This window comes from Cyprinodon variegatus, unplaced genomic scaffold (assembly GCF_000732505.1).
Source record: "Cyprinodon variegatus isolate N-32 unplaced genomic scaffold, C_variegatus-1.0 Scaffold637, whole genome shotgun sequence".
NCBI lineage: Eukaryota > Metazoa > Chordata > Actinopteri > Cyprinodontiformes > Cyprinodontidae > Cyprinodon > Cyprinodon variegatus.
This window is the reverse complement of record NW_015151090.1, coordinates 280,267-305,327: the sequence shown is the minus strand read 5'-3', so window position 1 is coordinate 305,327 and position 25,061 is coordinate 280,267. Positions and strand designations below refer to the sequence as shown.

At 37.3% G+C, this 25,061-nt stretch overlaps 1 protein-coding gene across 1 annotated transcript in view; it reads left to right on the top strand.

The window, feature by feature from the left end:
* LOC107096606 (GDNF family receptor alpha-4-like) overlaps window positions 1–25,061 on the top strand; it is a 225,131-nt gene that overhangs the window by 154,894 nt on the left and 45,176 nt on the right. The window contains exons 2-3 of the mRNA XM_015393338.1: window positions 16,350–16,631; window positions 19,399–19,479. Coding sequence (XP_015248824.1) covers window positions 16,350–16,631; window positions 19,399–19,479 — 363 coding nt within the window. The remainder of the gene's footprint in view (window positions 1–16,349; window positions 16,632–19,398; window positions 19,480–25,061) is intronic.

Genomic DNA, 25,061 nt, shown 5'->3' with positions numbered 1-25,061 from the left:
CCACAGAAATGGCATCCATGATATTCAGGAGAAGAAAGAGGGTTTTCTATGTTTGTGTGAAATGAAAAAATAATCAGGACTCATGGCTAGTAAAATGACTGAAGAGCAAACTCAACACCTCTGGCTCGGGCATCTACATTCCAACTGTTAAAGCCATTGAATTTTTTTTTTTTTTTCTGAACACAGTGTAACTCAGAAATGTTTGTCTTGAAATTTGTTCATACTGATGTGATTATCTATTACTCATAGCTACTTTTGGCAGAATTCTGACTTGATACATAACACTGATATTACATATATATATTTTTTTAAACTTGTAAAAGAAAAAAAATGAAAAGTTTAAATCTGTAAAGGAGCCCATACTTTTCCCCAGTTGCCCATGAACTGCTAGAGGCAGCTCAAATGGGGGGGAGTGTAGGCGGGTTTGAGACACAACTGTTTTGTTTAAAGAGGCCTTTTATATAGAGATTGCTAATGTAAATGTGAACCAAATTACTTTCAAATGACACCAATACTGATACCTAACTTCTTCAGTGATAATATTTGATGGTGTTTGGCCCTCTGGGCTTCCCTAATGTAGCATCCCCTCAAACACCCATACTATGATGGGCTGATCTCTGTGTGAACCCATTAATGCTGTGGGACTGAAAGAAAAGCTGCAGAAGTTTATTTGAAACATGCTTTGTTTAAACACTGATATCAACGTTTTAACTAAATTTACTAAAGGAGAAACAATCTTACTGTGGTTTTGAGACCCAGCTGGGTTTTTTTTTCACATTTAACTGCATTTCATTTGTACCAGCATAGAGGCATTGCAAGCCATCAAAAGTTGAAACTGCAGGGTTTTATAGCTGTCATGCTCAAATAAGAGTGAGGATTTTAAAGGTCAGCATGAGAGCACTCAGGAAAAGATGAAACAAATAGTCTTGTTTCCCCCAATTGCTGTCTGAGAAAATTGGCAACAATTACATCTGGAGCGACTCTGGGCTATTCTGTCAAGTCCATGGATTTCCTGGCATGTGTGACAAATATCTAATTCTGGAAAACATCCTCTCCCAAGTCCTGCCTTTTCCAGCTGATCGTTTCACACACAGGTGGATGACATTTTTAGTGCCTTTTTCTTCCAAACATGGTGATCTTCAACAGCTGCCAAGCTCATTTTTCTTGCTGCTGCTGCTCTCAACCCTCTGTGAGGAAATGTGAACCACTCTTTTTATTGTCTAAGTAGGCCATCAGTGCAAATAAATGCAGGAAATGTTTAATCAGTGCAAGGGATAATAGGATGTCTTGTTGACAACCAGTTGTTCTGTGGTCAGGATCAATGTCAACTTGTAAAACACCCTCCGTTTGGTTGCTGGCATAGTACAGCAGGGGGCAGCTGGCAGGGTGGACACGGTTCAGTGTGCTGCCAGCTATGCTCTCTAATGGGCCCTGATGCCCTGCTGCAGGACAGAAGACTTTTCATGGTTGGAAAAATATTACTTATACTAATCTGGTCCAATGAATATCTGACTTTTTCTCAGAATCCTCTATGTGGTTGTGTGCTGTAATAAAGGAGCAATAAGCATTAATTAATATAAATAGATCAGATAGTTACCTGTAGAACTAAAGGTATGATTTTAGGTTGGAATATGGTATGACGTCACACACCGTCTCTCTGTGGTTAAATGCCATCATAGCGTAGGAGCATCTAACTTAGATTGCTGTTGCAGGCGGGCTATTCATTCTCCTGTCGCAATGTAATTACTAACTAAACAGTCTACTAATACCATTAGCCGCAAATTTACAACATTTGATGCTAATAGGAAACACTTCATTAATGGCATAATTATTCTGTCTTTGAAAAACAATAAAGAAAAATTGAGGAAATGGAGGGGTTTTCTGAGGGTTGGTGGGCAGCTGGGATGGAGATAGAGAGAGGCATGGCACTCATTTCATTTTGGCCTATAGAGAGTGCTCAACAGCCCCACCTAGTAGCTACGTTTTTCTTATTGGTTGTTAAAGGCGCTGGAATTTACCAAACTAAGAGCCTGATCTTAAGAAGCTTTATGTGTCTTACAACAGATGCAAATTTGTTAGTAGGCGCATAGCAGATCTTCACAGACGGTACAAAGTGATTTATGTTTCAATTCAGCAGATGGTACCTAAAAAAAACATTTTTTGAGTGTCTGCCTTCATTAATATGACCAAACTGTGCAAAATAATGTTTGGAGGGTCTGTAAATGTATGTACATTTAAGACGTGCAAACAATGTTTCAAATAGTCAGCTCAACTGTAGCCGAGGTTCTTGTGTTGTTTAGTACTCCTGAAAGTCGGGTGCAAATTGGATGCACAAAATATTTGCAGTTATTGTAGCCACAAAGGAGGCACTGGTACAATGATGGTGGAGGGCGTTAGTTTATGTGCACATCTACACATATTTATCAAAAATAACAATAGTTAAAAAGATAATAATGAGTGGAAATAAAGTCTGTGCAGGTGGGCATAGATTAATGCCGTAAGATGGCACATATTCTTTATACAATTAAACCAAAACAAACAAAAATAAGGCTAAAGTTAAGTGGGGCAGAAATCAAAAGAGCCTGCAAAGAGACATGGGGAGTGCATCTCTTACTGTAATCTGAGACTGAGATTGTAGATCACATGAAACACTCCCACCTATTGCACGTACTGAAAAGAGTTACATATGCAGTGTAGCTCCTCCTGTTGTAAATCTTTAAAGATCAGGTCCACAGAGTCTTGGTTTTAGCCTTTCTGCCTCTTCATTACCAGAACACGCTAAACATTCTAGACGTCTTGGAACCAACTTTAAAGTCTGATCTTTGAGTCAAATGCTCACTCTTTTAAAAAGATATGTTTTTATTTAAGACAGGTTTAATTTAATGTATTAGCTGTTTAAATGCTTTATTCTTTCTGAAGAACTTTGCAACATCAATGATGAAGGTGCAATATACTATAAATGATTATTTTCTCAATACACAAATATTTGGTATCAGCATGGCTGCAGAGGTTGAAGGTGAGGAGGGAAAGCCTATTAGTGCTCAGACCATACGCCACACGCCACAGTACAAAGAGTAAGATTCTTATAATAATAACCACAGATTTTCTTATAGCTGCATGAATCATGACAGCAGACAAGATAGAGGAAAGCAGGAGGCGGGGTTACGAATCTACTTGCTCTGCTACTTGTTCGGCGCTTTTACATGTTGTCATCAAAGTCTCCAGTAGCAGAAAAAAGTCCCTAGATTTGGCGCTAGGGGCTTTTTTGAAATAAAAGTGCTGAACGGGTCTGAAAAGTCACTAAATGTGGTGATAAAAGCGGTAAGTTGGCAACACTGCTCTTCGCACCATTTGTTTTCAAATGGTTTGCTGCTGTCTGTTTGGACCTTTCTGAACATGTGCAGCAATGTGGTGGACACTGAAGTGGGTGGGGGCTAAGACACAATTAATATTATATGCGTTCTGATGGCATTTTAGCAAAAGGATTGGATCTATACAGTAAACAGAGTTTTATGAGCCCCCAGGTACTTTGGGGGCCTGGGCAACTATCTAGGATTGCCATATGGGAAATCCTCCCCGTTTAGGAATAGTTTGACTCCACCATGTTTTTTTTTTTTTTGTCTTTTTTTTTTACCTTTACTTAAATTAAATCCTTGACTATACTACCAACTGTAAGTACATTTACCAAAGAGAAAATAAGGCAAGGTAAGGTGAGGCAATACTCTGCCCTATCTACTTATTATATGTCGCTGATAAACACCATCTGCCAAGTGCAAAAAGTGCTTTTGTCTAGCTTCAGGGATTTTTACATCTCACAAGAAGTGATGCAAAACTGTCTTTAATTTCTTTTAAAGAAATCCCTAAATTATATCCAGAATATTTTCTTAGTTCCAGTGAGAACACAGGCAGCAGTGTTTTGGATTAGCTGCAAATTTTGACATAAATTACCAGACACACTTAAACTATCACTAAAATGAGTATTAATTTTTGTTCATTTTTGCTCTAACATGATTTTAACTGCAGAGACTTTTATGACATGGAGGTGAAAGTAATACTATAGTATCCTTGGGGGTAATTTACTATGGTCTATCATACATGCATAAGAAAGGGTTTCATATTATTTCATATCATATTATTTCAGATTAATGTTAGATAAAACAGATTTTGTGTTTCCTCTGCCTAAATTTATTTTACAAATACTGTTTTATATAATTATTTTTGTCTTTAAAACAAAGTGAATTTGTAAATAACTTCATGTCATGGTGTGCCTGATTACATACTTTTAAAAAGTAAAACTGTTACTCGGTACTTTAGTTACAGTACCTTTTTGCCAAATTTTTTTTTACTTGAGTTATTTCTTAAACCGCTACTCTTTACTTTACTCAAGTTTGAATATGTTGAGGTAGTACTACATAAATGTGATTACCATTTTTGGTACTCTGCCTGCCTCTAGTCATTTTTCTTATATTATTTATAAATAAAAACATACACTTCTGCCAGTGATTTGATGTTTTACTTATATCTGCAGTTCAGCCATCTTTGTTTGCAGTTTTATTAATCCATGAACAGGGAGTGCATAGTTTAACCCAAACTTTCAAAAATGACTCATGGATAGCAACTTGCTGATGCCATGCTGGAAAGGATAAAAAAAAAAAAAAACATTTACTCATCTAATAAGACCTAGCAATCAATTTTCTAACTAATTTAGCCTGAATGAGTCATAGTTAAGTTCACTGTAACACTTGAGTGCCTTATGCCGCTTACCAGTTTTGCCAAGATACACTCGAATCTCTATTCCGTTTTATTGTGTGGCAAGATTTGTAATGAATCAACTTATTTTCTATTACCTGTGTGGGAATAAGCATTTTGAACAAGGGGGATGGAGGAAATGATTTACATTATGCTGAGTAAACTCTGTGGCTTTAGCTGGGTTTTCTCATGTAAAAAGTGAATAAGAAAATCTGATTTAAAAATATTGTAACATTTTTAGATCACTAACATAAGATTCTTCCTGATAAAAATCACACTCCTAGACTGAACTATAATAATGTATTTTATAAATTCCATTTTTGCAGCAGAAACTGAATTTCAGAAAGTAAAAAAACAACATTAAGTAACAGTAAGAATTAATGTTTTATATACCTAGAAATGTTAACACATTTTAGGTGGCCATTTTGATATTTCTCATCTTGACTGAAAAGGCATTTATAATATCTGAAATACATTTCTTTACAGTCAAAATAATACAAATGCTGACCAGGAACAATATGAATATGGAGTTCTGAAATTAATTTCTAGACATCCAGGATATTTATTCTAGAAGTGACCTTTTTGACATTTTTACCAGGAAAAAATGACAAAAAATATCTTTAGATATCAGGAATACATTTTCAGTAAAACTAACACAAATCAAAACGACCTGCCCCGATAACATTACAGGTTTATTTCTTGAATGGTTGTAGATTAAGGATTCTATTTAGATTAAATAATCTTGCAGCAGGTTAAGATGAAGTCTAAAAATGTTATTGTAATAAATAGAACCTGTTCATCATCTCATAGGGTTCCTCCTCATGTTGATTCTGTCTTCCATCACACAGTAAATACTAAGCAGCTGTTTGCAGCAGCTTTGGATGTTATCATCCCAATAAATAGCTGTAATGAGTGGTTATGAGTCTTATAAAAGGGCTTCGGATTGTGCCAGTAGGCTCAGTAGGTTGTAGGTTGGCACAGAGTGAATCCTAACCCTAAAGTAATTCCTTTTTCCCCACGGAATTAATAAATCTATATATGTGTTAACTGAAAATAATTCCAGTAGTTCTTCATGTACTGTAAAAATAGATAAATAAAAATTAAATAGTCCACATCTCACTCATATTAAACAAACCAAAAGCAAATAAATCTCTTATCCTGTCAACTTAGTTGTATAATCCTCTCCCTATAAATATTTAATTCTCAGTGGATAAAAAGACGATCATTGTTTGAAAAAAATCCTCATCAAACAGACATGCAGTTTTTGTTTTTAAAACCTACTGTCTCTAACGGACCTAGTGAATACTTTTTATTTTATGCACAAAACTGCGACAAAAATCGGACTAAATAAGAAAGTAAAACAGCTTGATTGGCTGTAAGGAGAGCAGGCAGAGTTAGCTCTGGGGAGAATGTTACTACAGCAACAGAAGCACAGGTTGAGTAAACTCTCTTTGTGAAACAGAAAAGTCAGTGTTTCCCATATTTCAGGTTTGGAAACTTGAGTTTTCAGTAAACCTGCTTCGTGAAACGGACCCATGATCTATAGATACTTTCCATGTTAGAAAAGGTGAACTAGATCAACAGGTGGTTCTGTCTAATAAAGAAACACATTAGTTTTGTGTCAAAGGATGAAAGAGAGCACATACAATTAGTCACAGTAAAAATTGAGCCAATTGCTATAGATAACTCACAATAACATATCCACATTAAGAATTTAATTGGTTAGTTAAATTTGTATAGAAGATCTCCAGACCCAATACTTCATTTTCAGCATCCTCAACTTTGGGAATCAATGCTCTTGTGAACTCAGAAACCAACAGTGTTAAGCTTTTAAAATGTTACAAAAGTACAGTTGGCTACATAAAATGGACATTGTGTGAAAAATGTAAACCTTCTTCCTTCCCTATAGAAATTACTGGCTGTTTGTTGTTTTTTCAAATTGACTGTTTTACGAGCTGTCCACTGATTGTTTATGGGATCAGGATATTACAGACTTGAATGGAACGATAATTAATAATAGATTTAACCTGTCTGCTGTGTTTACTTTGTACATGATGCTTTTACTCTTAAAGATAGCCGCACTCATAGTGGGATGAGATTGTACACAAAAATAGCTTCTTACTGTTAAAATAGCTTCTAAAAGCAGCTGTCCAAAGTGGATTTTTGTGTGCTTTATTTTCAATATTGGTTTTAAGCAGGTATCAAAGTGATAAAAAGGAAACATAAAACATCATAGAAATGCTCCAGAGCATACAGTTCTTATTTTTTATCCCTGCAGTGGGTTGGTACCATTTTGTTCTGAAGTGTTTTTCTTCTGTTTAGCCTTGACTGGAAACAGAGATTTTCTAGGAACTGTAATTCTTGGAAAATGGATCATAAAATACCTAGCATATTCAAGTTTGATGGAAGACACACCTGAGCAGCAATTTATTGTGAAAGTTCTTCTCCCCAGTGCTGATCAAACATATCTGAGTAACAACATGCAGCTGGAGGATTATTTTTTTCAGCTCAACAATAACAGAGCTAACCATTTGGCCAACAAGACGCGCGTTGTATTCAAATGGTTATCATTTAGTCTTACAGCTTTTTCATATGTTTCCTGTAACTTCTTTTTTTTCATTATTGTTCTCCTGTGTCAGTACAAATTTATATTTTTTTTATGTTTCCAACTTTTTGTTTACCTTACCATAGATGCTTAAAATAGATATCAAGTGTAATAGGTTCAAAGCAGTGGAAGGCACAGTTCTTTGTAAAAGCTTGTAGTCATGTTGCACCTATAGCTGACTTCACAACACTGAAAGAAGAATATTTATCTCGGATCTCAGGGGCACAAGGGAACATCAACACTTCTGAATTCTTACATTTTATTTAATACACACACTGACTAAATGTCAGAGTTAAAAAAGGAACAGTCATGTTCATACAGAAGCTTGAAGGAAGGATTTGGAGCCACTTTGAACCAGCTTTAAACACAAGTATGATTTCTCCAAAACTTTTTCTTAACTGAAAGGCCAGATTTCGGAAAAGTTACTTTATGCTTGTTTGCTGATTCCTGCTATGCAGACTAAGCTCAAAATAAATAAAAATTCATTCAAAAAAACTGATAACTCTCTCTCTGAATGAACAACTTTTGGTACGGTTTTGGCTTCATAAAAAGTCTTAAACGTATATGTATAAAACAATGAATTAATAATTATTGTAGGAACCCAATTACACAATAAGTAAAATATGTGAAAAATGAAATCTGATTTTTTTTTGGACATGCAAACAAGTCAGATTTTAGCTTGAATAAGAGTGAGGTGGCTTGCATCATGGATTGCTCTGCATGTCTATGTTGGACGCAGTAGGACCATCAATGGTCGGACTTGAATTTACCAACCACTTTTGGTTTGGCACTGTATTTCAGTATGCCCTTAAACGTTTATTAGTATATTAGAAAAAATTCTGTTTGGTTTTACTTTGAAATGTACATATTAAAGTACAATGTTTTTCTAAAAATGCATTTAGAGTAATTGCAAAGCAATGTGAATACAGTCTTTTATTGTGAAGATAAATCCACTTCAGGTTAATTCAGTTTATTCATATTGTGGGAATTCACAACACATGTCATCTCAAGGCACTTTACAGTTCACCAGATCATATAGTTACATTTATTCAAGTTTTCTATCTAAGGAAAACCAGTTGAGTGCATCAACTCATTGAAGACAATCCCTCACACTAAGCATGCTTGTTGCAACAGTGGAGAGGAAAAACTTCCTTTTAACAGGAAGAAACTTGCAGCAGAACCATCTGCCGAGGCTGACTTAGGTTTAAGGAGACAGAAGCAGTGATACAAAAGGCAACTGTAAAAGGCAGCCCCGCTCCAGGAAACAGACAGCTAGGGAGACGAGCTCTGAGTCAGCTCCCATGTCAAAGGATGAAGAAAGCATATCCAGCCAGTCACAGTCAGAGAAACAGGGCTACACTGGAAAACAGAGGTGTTTATGGTCGCAGCAAAGCTGATATTTCTCTCCAGGATGGTGTCAAAGCCAAACAGGAATAGATGAGGCATAGCTACTATGATAATAGGCACCAAACAAATGCTGCCTGAAAAGTTGGTCTGAGTTCTGCTGCAGTCGATATCTAATAACAGCTGCAGTCGATATCTAATAACAGCTGCAGTCGATATCTAATAACAGCTGNGCTGCAGTCGATATCTAATAACAGCTGCAGTCGATATCTAATAACAGCTGCAGTCGATATCTAATAACAGCTGTAATCTGATATATATTCAGAAACAGGGTCGTCTGCCTGTGTGTCGCGGTGAACGCAAATATGCCCCCGCCCCTGCCGCAGACACTCTGGTGCCCCTCTTCAAAATTGTAGGTGATCGCAGACAGTGCCGCAGACAGAAGGCCTCTGATTGGTCAAATTTACATCCGCTCTACGCTATGCGTATTTCCTGTTTGGTACCTGCTTGTTTTGTTTGAATAACCGCCATTGTGGAAAACAACACGAGAAGTTGGACCAGCTAGGAGAGTGAGGTGCGCGAGAACGCTGGGACGCTTTTTCCACCTGGATCCCCGCTCTTTTTCGCCCTCATATCCCTCCGTTGTCGCAAAAACACGCCCCTTGCGTTTTTTCACTTCCTCACCACCTCGGTCGTATCTAGACCCACAGCCAGTTTGTGATTGTCCCTCTTGCATTGTGGCGTGGAATAACATATTGCAGACCACGCTTCAAAATTTGGCATAAATCAAAAATATCTGCGACAAGCTCACTGTGACACACTGCTATGGGAGTATAACCTGTCCTTTAATCTGCACCTATTTCTGAATCTGGCTTCTCCAGTGAAAGTACCATTTAATGCTAACAGCCCTCATATCAATATTGTCTAATGAAATATGAAACATTTTATTTTTTAAATCTGTAGTATAGAGTATTTGCACTTTATTTTAGTTGATATACACTTTTAATCTCACTTCAACAAAATAATATTTACTTTTGAAACTTTTGGTACTTTTATGGTTGTGTGTTTTTGAAGAACTTGAATATAGAATGATTGCTTTTATACAAGTTCCGCTCCTAGAAGAAAAAAACAGAAGTTTGGATAGGTGTGCTTATTTTGGACTAGCTAATATATGTGTATGGGTGAGTTTGTCAGTAATGGGTAGAAATTAGGGTCCTTCTTTCTCTCAGACATGTTTTGGTTAGCCATTGATTCACGTCAAAATGTCCTTCAGGGTTTGATTCTAATGGCCATTTACTCTTCCTGTACCTCTTTCAGAAAAACTGAATTAAAATGTTTTCCTTAAATGTATATTTTCTTTTCTGAATAGAGACTGTTCTGTAGCAGGGAAAAAAAATGGAAAACAACAAGCCCAAGTAGACAGAATGAGTCACTGTAGTTTGAAAAGTGTTCAGATCGCTAATAGTGAACAGCAACATACAGTGACAGAAGTGTGGTGACAGAGGTATTCCTGTCATAGTTTCAACAAACCTCCCACACACTTATAGGGATTGTTGTAACTAAATGGCTAGAAACTGTGACTATAGGGCAGCACATCAAAATAAAATAAATTATTATAAAGAAAAAAAGTCTCTCTCATTTCAGGAGAGCATCAGTGTTATCATATTTTAAGACACCCCATTTTGAGTCTTTATCATAAGACATGATCCTCAAAATAATACAAATTAAAATCTTGATTTTTTACTCTTTTAGTAATGAGTCTATATAGTAAATAATTCACTTTTTTCAAAAATGAGTAATAAAATACTTAAAGGTGTCATTCATTTGCATAATTTCTTTGATATTCTATGTTATGATGTTATAAATGTGTATTTCTAACATAAAACATCCCTTTTCACCACATAATATTGTTTGTTCAGTTGAATCTTGAAGTTGCATTTTAGGATTTAAGGAAACCAAACAAACCAGATATACAGATGTCACTGTTTTCCAGCTCAATGATTTATACTAAGTCAAGCTCGCATTATGTGAACACATTAGTCATTCTGCCATCAACATCTCTTATTTCCCTCACTTTTTTATCACTATCATCCTTTGCAATAACAGTGATGAATGTCATTTTTGGATATATGATCTTAATTAGATTTTGTCATACAATCCATAAAAATATCCATCTTTTTCTTCATATAAAAGAAACTGTGAGATTTGTCAACAGCTACAGTAGCTAGATAATGGCAGCAATGGAAGTTCAATGGACCCCTCTGGCAATGCAAAGCACGCCTCCTGTTGATTACAAAAGCCATTTCATGTTCTGATTTATCTTTAAGTCACAACAGAGGCATTTTAGACAAAGTCACCCTGCAAACAATCAGTTTAAAACAAAGATTTTCTACTCTTACAAATAGAATAAAATGGATAGAACTGATATTTAAAACTGTCCACAGCATCTTATAGTAGAAATTAGGAAGTTAATGTGGCTAGCACTACAGAGGCGGCCATCTGTGTGGTTAGACATCCAGGAAACGTTGCTCCTTACCTTAATTCTGATTTTTCCAAAAGCCTGTCAGCATTAACATCTAACTCGCTCCATAACAGATAGCTCTAAGGGATAAAATAAAGCAGCTTTGCCACCTCCCATGAGCCTTCCTGTTATCTATTGAAAATATTTCTCTTTCTGAATGAACTGCAGATATGAGGTCTATATTCTGGCAAAAGTAAATACCCATACAAGCAGTTTTAATTAAAACACACTCATGTGAACTGATCTCCATTCATATTTCAAAATTTTGATGCATGCAGATTCAACAAGAGGCCAACAAAAAGTCACGACCATGAGTTCGTGCTCCTTCTCTGCTCTCTCTTGCTTTTTTATTCTCCTGTAGAATTTTTTATACTCGGAGCGAACCTGTTTCTGTAGGCTAAAATCAACTTTTGTCCCTATGAGCGTGGTGCTCCTATATAAGAAAAGTCTGAACATTTAGGTACTAGCTTTGGCATTTCATTGAAATAAAGTAATTTAAGTGAACATGGAAATTTGGTGAACCATGTTAAACCATAACTGTTCAATACAAAGCCTATACTGCCCAGAATTATTCTGGTTCTTCTGCTTCAGACATTTTCCATCGCGCTTATCCCAATCAGGGTCACGAGGGGGGCTGGTGCCTATCTCCAGCTGTCTACGGGCGAGAGGTGGGCTACACCCTGGACAGGTCCCCAGTCCATCGCAGGGCAACACAGAGATAAACAGGACAAACAACCATTCACACACACACTCACAACTTAGGAGGGTTTAGAGAAGCCAATTAAGCTAATTGGCATGTTTTTGGACTGTGAGAGGAAGCCAGAGTACCCGGAGAGAACCCATGCATGCTCAGGGAACATGCAAACTCCATGCAGAAGACACCTGGCTGGGAATCGTACCTGCAACCTTCTTGCTGCGAGGCAGCTGTGATTCATGATACATACAATCCTCAAAATACGCCTAACCTGCTCATGTGAACTGGCTTTATAGTTCCTACTGTGTATTTATTATTCATTAAATATTAATTAAATTTATCAGTCATTGTTCAGACTGACTCTGGTATAGGACGTTTCTGAATACACTTTAGTTTTACCTTTTCTTTATTATTTTGTTTTATTCTGGCATCTCTTTAAAACTCTATCTCCTTTCAAGGTCTGCTCCTTAAATAATCCCAGATGTGTTTTCAGCAGGAGATGATATGTGGGGAGAAAAAAAAGAATGATTTGATTGTGTGCAGAGGAAACAGAAAAACCTGAGAGAGCAGAAGCAAAAAACAAATTATTTATCGCAGTATGATAAACAGTCAGGCACATAGGATGGAACAAATTTGAATGACAGGGCAACTGATTCCTCTTAATTGGTTTTGACTGTCTGTCTTTGAACTGCTGGGGTGATGCAGCTCTGTTTCTAGGCAAACAGCATATCTCCTGCAATCTGAAGTGCTTCTTAAATTTCAGCATAAATATCAAACCTCTCCACACTGGATTAGTTGCAATTTAATGTGATTTGCACTGTTGGGGCTCAAGGGGTCCTTTTTTTCCCTAGTCATTTTTGGAAATGGGTAAAGCCGAATCATGCTTTGAGGTGGCTGTTTCAGCTCTACTTCCAGCGTGAGAACACCAACACATACCACCCACACGTGTTTTCCCACCTGCAGTTCAAACCACTTGTACAAGAGAAAATAAACAAGAAAAGGAAACTATCATAACAATGCAATAATAGGCAATTTCAATGTGAATCTGCATTAATGGAGACTTCTCAAAGTGAAGAAGGTATTTGGAGATGAAACCGCATCTTAAGGTTCAGTCGCTTGATCCATGTTGAACTCACCAGTGGAGCTGATTTGCATGATAAATTAATGGCATTATTTAGCTTTTTGGAGTTAATTTTTCTATATGTGTTTGCATGAAAAATTAGCTGCTAAAGGTGAAGTCAATAGTTTAGGGAGAGGGGAAGCACAATCAGTTCTTCTGTCAAGTGCTTAAAACAGGTGAGCACTCAAAATGAGTGGCAGATATTTTCTTTCAACAGATTTCACAAACCTACCAAAGATCTCACTATGAACTTCTCAGTTCATTGTCTGTCAAAAGTTTTATTGACAGCCAACTATAGGTGACTCCTTAGAAAGGTTGAATTGTTCTGCTAGGAAGGTACCATTTGTTACTATATGCACAGAAAGCAGAGCCTTACAGTATAAACTTCACAGCAGAAATAAGATATTGTTTTTTTGTTTATGTTTAAAAATTAATGACAAACTCAAATCAGTCTTAAAATGGAGGCAACTGGATGTTTGTTTACTAAAAAATCCAATATATTTCTCATGGAAATCATGTCAGCACATACCTGTTGTTTTTTATTAAACAGAATAAGAGTGCAGCTTCTAGATGTCTTGAAAATTAGATTCCTTGGCATCATTGCATATCAGTAGGAATGTTCATAAATCTGTTTTTAAGCAAATGACAGACACAAGTAGGGAGAACTGCAGATTTAAATGTGAAACAGATTTACTGGGATATACAACATGCAATAAAATATATCTGCAAGTTTACCAGAGAGTTTACAAGAAAAAATATGTAATGCTATATTTCAATTCAACATATCTTTTTGTCTTGTGTAATTCAGCAAGAATCAGAATTGGTTGTGCCAGTCAAGGCAGATACTGATGCACAGTCAGTCTCATAGGTGAGACAGACTTAAAATTGAAATATAAGAAATCTACAAGAATCAAAGCAAAATAATAGAGTAAAAATCAGTCTACAAATGATTTTTGGAATATAACTTTCAACACATAGACTTTACCTGCCAATATGTGGGAAGAATTTCTAAATTAGACTTTGCTGCTTGTGAAGGGGGATAATCACTGATGCAGCTTAAAGGGAAAACATCCATCCAGGCATCCATCCATCCGTCCNTCCATCCATCCATCCATCCATCCATCCATCCATCCATCCATCCATCCATCCATCCATCCATCCATCCATCCATCCATCAGCAATCATAGTTTTGATGTTTTGATGTTTCCGAATAATAATATTGTGTTCATATTTGTACTTTTCAGTTTTTCATATTTTTTTCTGGATGGATAGTTGCCTAGAAAGAATTTAAATTGTGTACATACTAGAGATGCATGATATATCGATGTTGGCATCGAAATCTGCTGTCATTCGTCTTTTTTTATACATTAATGTTTTTAGTCCTTTATAGATAGCTACCGTACTAAAAGGCTTCTGTCTAAATACATATAAAGAGCACTGTATTTTGGTACTATGGTGTTCTCAATAATGGAAAAAAATACTTAGAGAAAAAGTTATCTAAATCTATAAACTGGTGAGGGGAGGGCAGTTTTTATGCCCTAACCTAGTAGTTGGGGCATAGGGCCCCACTCCCACAAACTGCAACTCTGGGTCCCTAAACAAAAGACCCTTGACCCCCACACTGCTCCCCGGGTGCTGCACAATGGCAGCCCACTGCTCCTCAAGTGGATGGGTTAAATGCAGAGAATTCATTTTGTTCCTCTGCACTTGTGACAGTGTAATGACAATAAGAAAAAGAAAAAAAAAACTTCAAGATATAAACCTGCAACCATATTGGCTTCCTCTCTTAATTTTTAAGTAAAAAGTTGTTCATCTGAGAAAAATTATATTTTCAACTAAGAAAAAAAAATCACAATTTAATTCCTGTTGCCAAATCAATGAATGTGTCATTGAGTCCTGGGACTCTTAAAGAAGTCTTCAAAAATGCAACAAGCTTGATTACTTAAAACTAGCTTGACATAGCCGTACCTGTGGAGGCTAGCTTGACCTTTGGTGAACTGATCAATAATAGCTTGAATAAACTAATCCAAGTGTTGTAGTTTAACTGTTCTCAAGCAAATACAGTGAAGTAAATAACTGCCCTGGTGCACTTTTTCCCCCCAGAACATCTTAAAAGATTATGTCATACAACACTTCTTATTGTATAACCCTGTTTTTATTTTTGTTTTATTGATTTTCTAGCTGAAAATTACACCTCATTTTAGTGATGAATGTGTTGGATGTCTGAAATTGGAAAAACACTTAACCATCTTTGCGTATAATTAGTGCCTTGTGAAAATGGATGACATTAAATGTGTAGTGATACATCCCTCTAATGCACCTCTGTGAAACAAACATGGCACCTTGTTTAGGCTGGAGCTGATATAGTCTGGTGCTAAGAATGCCAGGATGTATGGTTGAGACGTGTCATTAACCCCCACAGTTTCATCAGATTCCACTCAGTGGTGTCAAAGTGTGTTTAATATCACATAATAATTCATGCACAATATAGCCCGTCCTCTGCTCTGACTGGTCGATTCCCTTCCTTTTTTTATATATGGAAATTTAAATGCTTTAATGAGATGTAACAGTATTTGATCAGAAGGAGACAGACACACAAAAGAAATATAGAAGCACTGATCCATAAATGCATTCTATGTTAGAAAAGGCAGTAGTAAACTAGCTCCATAGGGGATCTGTCTAGGAAAGAAACAGTTACAGAGATGAGTTATGGGTTGTTTTATGGCAAAAATGAGGAGAGTGCATAAAGTTAGTCAGAATAAGCTGAGCCCATTGATTTGTCTTGAAGAGAAAGAGGACTAAGCACTGAAAAACAGATCCAACTCTATCATCTATAATTGGAGGTGTTGATGGCAGCAGCCCAGCTGCTATTTCACTCCAGGATGGTGTTAGAGTCAAACTTAACTAGAGCAGAAGAAGCTACTGAGAAAAAGCAGAGAGAGCATGAAGTTAGAGGTTGAACTAATAAATGCTGCAGATAGCAGCCGTTTGTACTTAAATTTATTTCGGGGTTTAAATAAAAGGATTGACAGCGAATGCTCGCCACCTTCTCAGATTTTTGTTTTACAAAATTTTGATAGACAAGCTCCTTTCGATTGCATTTTATAATCGTGGGCTGCTTTTTGTTGGTCTATCCTCTCCAATCATAAACACATTGAAGGTTTAATTCCAAAAAGGTATAATATTAAAATGTCTCAGGGGAGTGAGAAGCTTTGCAAGACAGTTTAGTTTTTTAGTACTAAACACAAATCTCGTTAGTTTCCTCCTGATGCTTGAGTGCCTGTCATCTAACAGGTCCTCCCGCTTTGTCTTACAGGAGTCCCACATGCAGTCCTCTCTGCAGGCGGGAGGGACTGTCTGCGCGCTGGAGACACCTGCTCCAGCGATGACACCTGCAGCCCTCGACTGCGCACCCTCAGGCAGTGCGTGGCGGGAGATGGCAGCATGAAACTGGGCCCTGGGGCGCGGAACCAGTGTGAGAACGCTATGACGGCGCTGCTGTCCACCCCTCTGCATGGCTGCCAGTGTAAACGAGGGATGAAAAGGGAGAAGAACTGCCTGAGCATCTACTGGAGTCTTCACCAGTCTGTGCTGCACGGTGAGATAAGCACACAGAAAATGTATGGTTGAACAGTGGGCGACAGCTGGTAGAGTATTTTATTGGGATTATTGTGTGCTGGCCACCAAAGATGGATAAGGCAACCGCCTCCACACATCTCTACAGCAGGTTCTACGTTGAATAGAAAAGAGTGATTATTATGTCAAAAATAGGTAAAACTAAAGCTCTGATTCCTTTTGTGCTGCCCACATACATTATATTTGATCACTTTTGTGTTTATTTCCAAGCTCTTCTTTGTTCTTCTCTGATGCTGACATTCAAACTTGAACATTTAGGAGACATTTTTACTCTCAGCACATGAAAAATACAGTTCAGTCATGATGATGACAGGATTGTGTGTTCTATTGAAGTCAAATACAAATCGTAACGCTTAGGTACAGATAAAACAAGTCTTTGAGCTGCACATCTGTGTTTTTTTTTACTGGACTGGTGGAAAAGTTTCTCCGACATGTGCATACATGTCCAATGTTGTACCGAGTGGTGGGTTTAAGAAATAAATTTAAGGCCCAAGGCGGAAGCAGGTACAAGGCCCTCTAAAATAAGGAGACACACACAAATCAACAAGTATATGAAACAGATTCAGACAGGTCCAACTGAGTTTTTCCTCATCTGTAGAAAAAACACATCAAATGTGAAGCTTATTTCAAAATAAGCTTTACATAAGCTTTCATTAGGTCAATGACATAGTAATTAATATGTCCATCCCTACCTAGCGACCCTCTCAAACAAGTATCCGTTTTTCCTGCAGCCGGTTGTGGGTTGATGCTTCTGCTGTTAGCTGCTGCTACAGTTGGGAAGTAGTTGCTTTTGGTAACTTTGAGAAGCTTTCTGCTTTTCTGTATTTTTCTCCTCTTTTCAGCACCGCTGGGGTGGCTTCTTTTCATCTTATTTCTCTTTTCTCCTCCTTTTTGCACTGGTCCTGCCTGTTGGGTTGATTTTTTGTCATGTTTTGCTGCTGCCTTCCAGGATCCTTTCCCCACATGCAGACTAATGTAGTGGAAATGGAAGGGGAAGGGTCCACAAAACACACATAATACAAGAAGCATCCTGAGGACATTTTAGTTAATAATTTTTATTAAAACATAATTAATCAGGGCAAATAGCCAATAACTGTATTAACCATACTTGTATAAGGAGTTTTATTGGGCCCTTAGGAATTCGGGCCCCAAGCCTGGTTTTGCTCATGGTGACTCCTCCTCTGGCTTCAGCCTCTTCCAGTTCATGATTTGCGCTTTCTAGGGATTTTTTCCTGAACTATTTTAACCATCTTGACAAAATATATTTTGACTCTTGCGCATTGGGTTGCTTTTCTTGCACCAAGTGTGCTTTCCTATCATGTTAGATTGCTCTAGTAAGACCCCCGGAAAGTTCTTAAATCATCCTCAGAAAAACTGAGCTAAAGTCTGGTTCCTCTGATTCAATCCTGTTTTGTATTTGCCATGACCTGGATGGCTGAGAATTTACACAGGAATGATAGGTTCCTGATTTGTTATATTAATGAAATATGTCTAAATGCAATTAGACATATTTAATTAATTAATTAATAATTCTTTCAGCATATTGAAAAAAATTTTGCCCCTCGAATAATGGAAAGACACCCTTGTTATGGTTAAGAGAAAACTCAGGTTTAAGAGCAACAGATGCCCATCAATTCATCGTTAGTCGATTGATAAGATCCATCAATGTTATATTAATTCATATGAATAACTTGCATCTTCTCTATTTCTAAATAATCAATTCTGTTTATTTAAATCGCCCCAATTCATAACACATATCATTTCAAGGCACTTTACAGAGGCAATTCCACCAGATTTTATAGTCGAATTGATTCAAAGGTTTCTATCTAAGAAAAACCAGCTGATTGCATCGACTCATTGACTCGAAGGCAATCCCTTACACCAATCATGCTTGTAGAGACAGTGGAGAGGAAATCTTCCTTTTTACAGGAAGAAACCTCCAGGAGGACCAGGCGCAGTGTGAGCAGCCATCTGCTGAGGCCGACTGGGGTTCAAGGAGACAGAAGCAGACACAAAAGAAGCAGAGATAAAAAAAAAAGGCAACTGTCAACCAGCTCCACAGAAACACCCAGGAAACACACAGCCAGAGCTAGCTCCAATGTCAGAGGATGAAAGAGAGCACATCCAGTTAGTCACAGTCAGAGAAACAGGACTAAACTGAAATACAGGCCAAGCTCCAACATTTATATACTAAGCTGTTGATGGAAGCAGCACAGCTGAAATTCTCTCTGAGATATTGTGAGTAAACAATCTGGAGTCAACAAATTAGAGGAGTAATCATCTTTGAAAAGTGAAAAATGCAGTATAAAAAAATACATTTTTTTATGTTGTTGAAATGTTTTATGGTTGATTCAAAGAGCTATTCTTTATTAAGGCTACGTTAGGAAAGACATTTTTGTTAAAAAAATAAATATTTAGAAATTTTGTCTCTGAGCTAAATAAAGATAAGAACTGGCCAACTTTAAATACATTTTTTGAAAGATTCACATTGATGCTCAGTGTTCCGATGTTCTCTTATCATTGCTGTTCCAATGATAAGAGAACAAACAAAGAAAAGTTTTCCAAAGAAAATCTTTAACTTTATTCACACTTAGTCACTCTATTCATTCTGTTATATTATTTCCTTTTAATAGATAATGAAATCAGAAAAAGGATTATTGTTTCATTATTTTCATGCATTTGTGATATTTACCAACTATTGATCTGTTTTATATGTTTTGTATTTGCAGGACTGAGCCTGGTGGAGAGCTACCCGTATGAGCCAGAGGAAAGGGGTTCTGACTACGTGCGTCTGGCTTCCATCGCTGCAGGTAAATTATCATGACCCTCCCTTATTTGGACACAAATTAAAGAACAATATTATAATAAACAATACTTATGTCAAAGGAGACATTAAACATTGACAATAAACTGACCCACTGGACAACGCTGCCTTACAAACACAATATCACTGGTTAAGTTACAACAACAAACTTAGTTGCCTTTCATGTCAGTTTATTTAACAGTTACTGAACTGGTGCCTCTAGAGATCTATCACACAAAGAAATATTGAAGAATTTGGAGAAGCTCCACAAGGGGTAGACTGAGGCTGGAATCAGTGAATCAAGTGCCACTACAGATGGATCTGTCTTAGATCTGAGCTACAAATGTATTTCTGATGTAGAGACGTTCCTGAAACGGGACTAAGGAGGAAAATACAAGCTTTCTGGAAATCTGATTTCATTGTCAAGCAGAACCTGACACCTGGTCATTCTCGCAAATGTACCAAAAGCTGGTTGAATGACCATTTACTGTGGTTGATCAGCCATTAAGCTGTCTTGATCTGAACAGCAGAGGGAATCCATGAGCGTACTGTCATTATTACACCTCAGCATGGCAGTATGCTGGACGCCGTGATGCATTAATCCATGGAAAGAGGTGTAAGCAAAATTGAATCCATAGAAAAGAACATCACTTTTAGAAGCCTGACATTTCTATTAAAATGTTCGCTTTTTTATCATCTTAAGTTATATTCTAATGTTCTAACTCATTGAATTTTGGGTTTTCATTATTTCTAAGGCATAATCAGCAAAATCAAAAGTAGAAAATACTGAAAAATGTCACTCTATGTGTAATGAATCAATATATGAGTTCAACTTTTTTATAACATTGAGCTTTTTTTCAAAATATTCTAAAATTTAGAGGTGCTAGAAATTCCACATTTGATGGATTTATAAATATGTTGAAAATCTTTTCACCTTCTACACAAAACCTTGTGTTGATAAACACTTAAAATCCCAATAAGATACAAGGTTGAAACTTATAATGTGAGGAAATCAGCACAAGTATCAGGGATAGTCTCAGTAAAAGCAGTTGTTATTCTGCACATTTGACAGAACATGGCGGTGGATATACAGGTGGCTTTGTAAAGTGTTTGATGACTTACAGGCCTCACTCTCCTTTTGTCTTTCCTCTGAGCCTGTGGGCAAGCCTTGGGGCTGCTATGTGTGGCTGTTTGCCCCCAAGGCATAGTTTAATTACCTATTTACTTTAATGCAGCAGACAGCAAAGAAACTGGGTTGGAGACGAAAAGGAAGAGGCAGAAAAAAAAAAAAAAAAATGCACATTAGTTTAGAACGAGAAACACAAATAGAGACAGCTATTTACTTTTTCAAATAAAGTTATTTTTCTTGCCATGAAAGGGAGCATGAAGTGAACCGCTTTTGTTTGTCTGACATCCGTTGAACTCTGGATGAGTTAAGTTGAAACAGAGAGTGTGTGAATTATGTTTTAAATAAGATAACTATTAGATAAAAAATTTCTTCATTACAAACAAAAAGTTTATTATTTAAATGTTGATCATTTAGATTTGTTAGTTTGAAGAAAGCAGTTTGCATAAATTAACCAATACACTGGATATGCATTGATATATGCAGTTTATTTTTATAAACACATTTAAGGTCTGGAGATTTAGCTCAGTGTCTCACGCTGTTACACTCCTGTTGACCCTTAGATGCTTTTTAGAAGGATTTTGAATATGCTGAGATGTGGAAATGCAAGGTTTCTTGTAGCAATGAAAGATAATCAATTACACATTTAATTATTTCAAACCTTCAAGAAATCAAGCAATTCATTCTACAGTTGCATGACATATCCCTATTATAAAAAAGCTGACTTCCGGTTATAGAATAGTAAAACTATAATCATTTGTCTTCTCTGTCTTAAGTGATAAAGTCAGTATATTTATGTGAATAAGAACAACAAAAACATAATAAAAACAGTTTATAGAAATAAAACATAGTTTTATGTATAGGTTTACTTTTTGTCCATAAATCCTGCCCTTCTGAGGCTTTATGAGGGAAAATCTGTGTTTTGCATGGTCAAATATTATGTCACAAACCTAAAAAAATAATGTACCAGGTTAATAATGCAGAAGCTATTAGTCAGCATAATAAATTTTAATATATATATAAAAACTATTTGTTTTCTGAGAATGTGTTTATTTAAGAGCAACTATGCAAATTAATAAACATCTAGAAAAAGTACACTCTTATATTATTTTCCATGTGAATCCCAGATTGTTCATGCTTTTGTACCTTTTCTAAAAACTGCTTTAAATCAGTCATACCTGTCTTTATCCATGCTGGGTCAGATCCTGATGTTTGAAATGGATGGAGGCAGTCAAGGCAGCTGAATAAAGTGTTAGCCTCGCTTCATGCAATTACCAAGCCTTGTAGCTATACCAGGTCATGGAAAAAGAAATGCAGTAGGCCATTTTTCAATTCACAAGAATGCGAGTACAGACTTGTGTCCTTGAAAAGTATGTTCTTGAGAAGAACACAGTAAAGTGTGGACTTGGGGAGAACGGGAGCACGCAGCATAAACATGGGTCAATTGGAAGAGAAGCGTCCGTTTGACTTCACCTCACGCTCGGGTCGTCTCGAGCAGCATTTCACCTCCTGCTATTAATAGTCTCAAGATAGTAATAAATTCTACCTTTTTTCACTTAATAGGGGAATAATCCATCCATCCATTTTCTTTACGCGCTTGTCCCGAGTGGGGTCGCGAGGGGTGCTGGTGCCTATCTCCAGCAGTCAATGGGCGAGAGGCGGGGTACACCCTGGACAGGTCGCCAGTCCATCGCAGGGCTGGGGGAATAATAATAACACAAAAAGTTTACATTTTGCCAAATAAAAATAAAAAATCGGCATCAGAGCCAGTGGTACTTTACAAACGGCTATGCCGAGAGAGGGCTGCTGCAGACAGGCTAACGTTAGCCCTGGCTGCAGTTAGACTCCGAGGTCCGCTGGTTGACGCGGTCCTCTCAACATCAGAACTTTTTTTAAATTATGCACTAAATCAGTAAATGGGCAATATAATAGAGCTTAAAAGTATAATGTTCTCGCCTCAAATAATGTTTCAATCTCAAGAACGGACAAGTCTGCTCTGATGCATGCTCGGTAAAGAGGGAGGGGTGAGAAGAACATCCAGGGACTTTGTCTGTTCTCGGCTTCTTGTTCTTGTGAATTGGAACAATACTATGGCTGAGGCTGACCTCATTTTTCAAGTACACAAGCACATGAAAACGCACAGGTACACATAATTAGAAACGGCCAGAGTGTACCGTCTCCATCTGTCTTTTGGAATGCTGATTAATGTTGATCTTAAGCTGATCAGGTCCAAACAGTTTCACCTCTTGGTAAGTTTGCCTCCCTCTCTCGATTGACTCGACATGTCAATCACCTGAGCAACAACTGTTATGACAGTTCCTGTCACCTCAGGGCGTAGCTTTGATCCACCCAGAGCTCTACTATACTTCTGTACTGCAGAGGGGCTACTGCGCATGTAGGACTTTTTACGAGAGTCACTGGGTGAAACCTTTTTGTGCCCTAGGGTGGAAATATGTCACCAATCCGACGGAAAAAAACTAAACAATATTTTTGCAGGGTACTGTTGCTGTAGTGCGAGCTGACAGAATTGGAAAAGATCCTTGGATAGGTGTTGAAACATTTTTAGAAAAACAGAGCAAAGTCTGTTTGCTTACAATTCAATCATCTATTGTGGTTGGCAAATGACTGAGAATTTACACTGCACCTTAGAATAGCTAAAGAAAAGAAATCCAAAGTCAATTTCTGGATTTAAATCTGGTGGAGATACTTTGGTATGAACTGTAACTCATGCACAAAAACACCCCATTGTGACTAAATGAATGTTGCCCTGCAAAGATGACTGGGGCAAAATTCATCAACAGCCATTTAAAAGACCTGTTTATGACCTATGACAAAAAATTGTACTTTTACTGTACTAAGGGGACTTCCAGGTACTTGTGAGTTAGAGGTATGCTGGTAATGGTTAAGGTTAGGTTAGAGTAAAGGTCTAGGTTAGGTCATATGATTCAATTGATGTCAATGAAAAGTCCCCATACAAAACATGGAGGTTTTTCTTTGTGTGAGAGGCCTCTGTCTACTCAAACCCTGAGAAGGTACACCTAGCTTCTGCTCGAGGTTTCTCCCCAATAAGTGTTTGCTCCAGGCATGCTGAGTAGGAGGGAGTGTTGCAAAGCATAATGCAAACAAACATCTGAAATATACCAATACATAAAAGTAAATTGGTGTAAAGGAGCTAAAGGACAACTGTATCACTAATTAGAGCTCTAGAATTATAGTGCTGGATCTTCTTGACACATACTAACAGGACTTTGCTCTCTGTTTATCTGTCCTGTGCTTTATTATTGCAAAGTATTTTGTGTCAGTATGACTGAGTGAAAATAAAGGATGTTTGGGGCATGCTTTGGTCCCCCAGTGGTTAGCGTGCATGACCTCAGGCTCACCAGGGTTCAAATCCCTTGGTCCTAGCTGGACGCCTTTCCAGTCAGCCTACTGTCAAAAAAAACGAGCCACTGGTGCTGTAAATTAAAGTATTTCTGATATTAGACATTCAATAGATGTATGTCTTTAAACTATGTTTGACCTCTTCCTGAGTCTCTACTCTGATGAGGAATAGTAAAATTAATTGGGAGCAAGGGTGTGGACTTCAGTTTCTACAGTTTCGGGACAGGGTACAAAACTTTAAACAATTTAAACCCCTTCTTTGATATATAAAGGCCATCATTTGGGAAGAAAATTAGTCTTTCTATTAGTGCTCCCAAGACGAAAGATAATTACCTGGATTAGTAATAAAGTAGATCATGCTCTCAGTTTCCCTTTCATCTTCAAGTGGAGGCCTGATTGCTTGATTGTAGCTCTGCACGCTAGGCCGTAATTCTTTAGTCATTGCTGTGTGTACAATGCAGTTGTAAATATCCTGTGGCAAGGTCGTGTAATACGGGTACATATGAGAGCCGCCATGACTGTTAATCCACTCACTTGCATACTGCTGTTCCTTCTTTAGTCTACTGGGAATAATGCAAACCAGCTGTAGGTATGGAGATGTATCTAACTAACAACAACTATGCAGATGGCAACCAGCCATGAAAATAACAATATCACCAGTTGGCTATGAATCTATTCATGCTGAAAAAATGCAAAGAATAGATCAAATCATGGATGTTACAAAGTTGAAGTTATCATTTTTTTAGACCTAAAGAAGAGTGTTTAAAAATTAGCAGACAGCATAAATTAATAAAGCTAGAAACCACCAATCAGGATCTGAATCTGGGGGTAGTGATGGGCTCAGATCTGAACCTACAGAGGCACATAAAGACCTCTCAAGGTTTTAAGGAATAATGTAGGAACTTTAAAAGTTAATACATGTTTATCTTTAGTAGAATTGATGACTGGATCAGTATCTTTACAGCTCTGCCTACAAAGTTGAAAACTAAGACGGGGTGCCAAGTACAAGATCAAAATGCCTGTTTTAATTAGTGTTGCGCCGATGCCATTTTTTGGCCCCGATACCCGATACCTGGATGTGC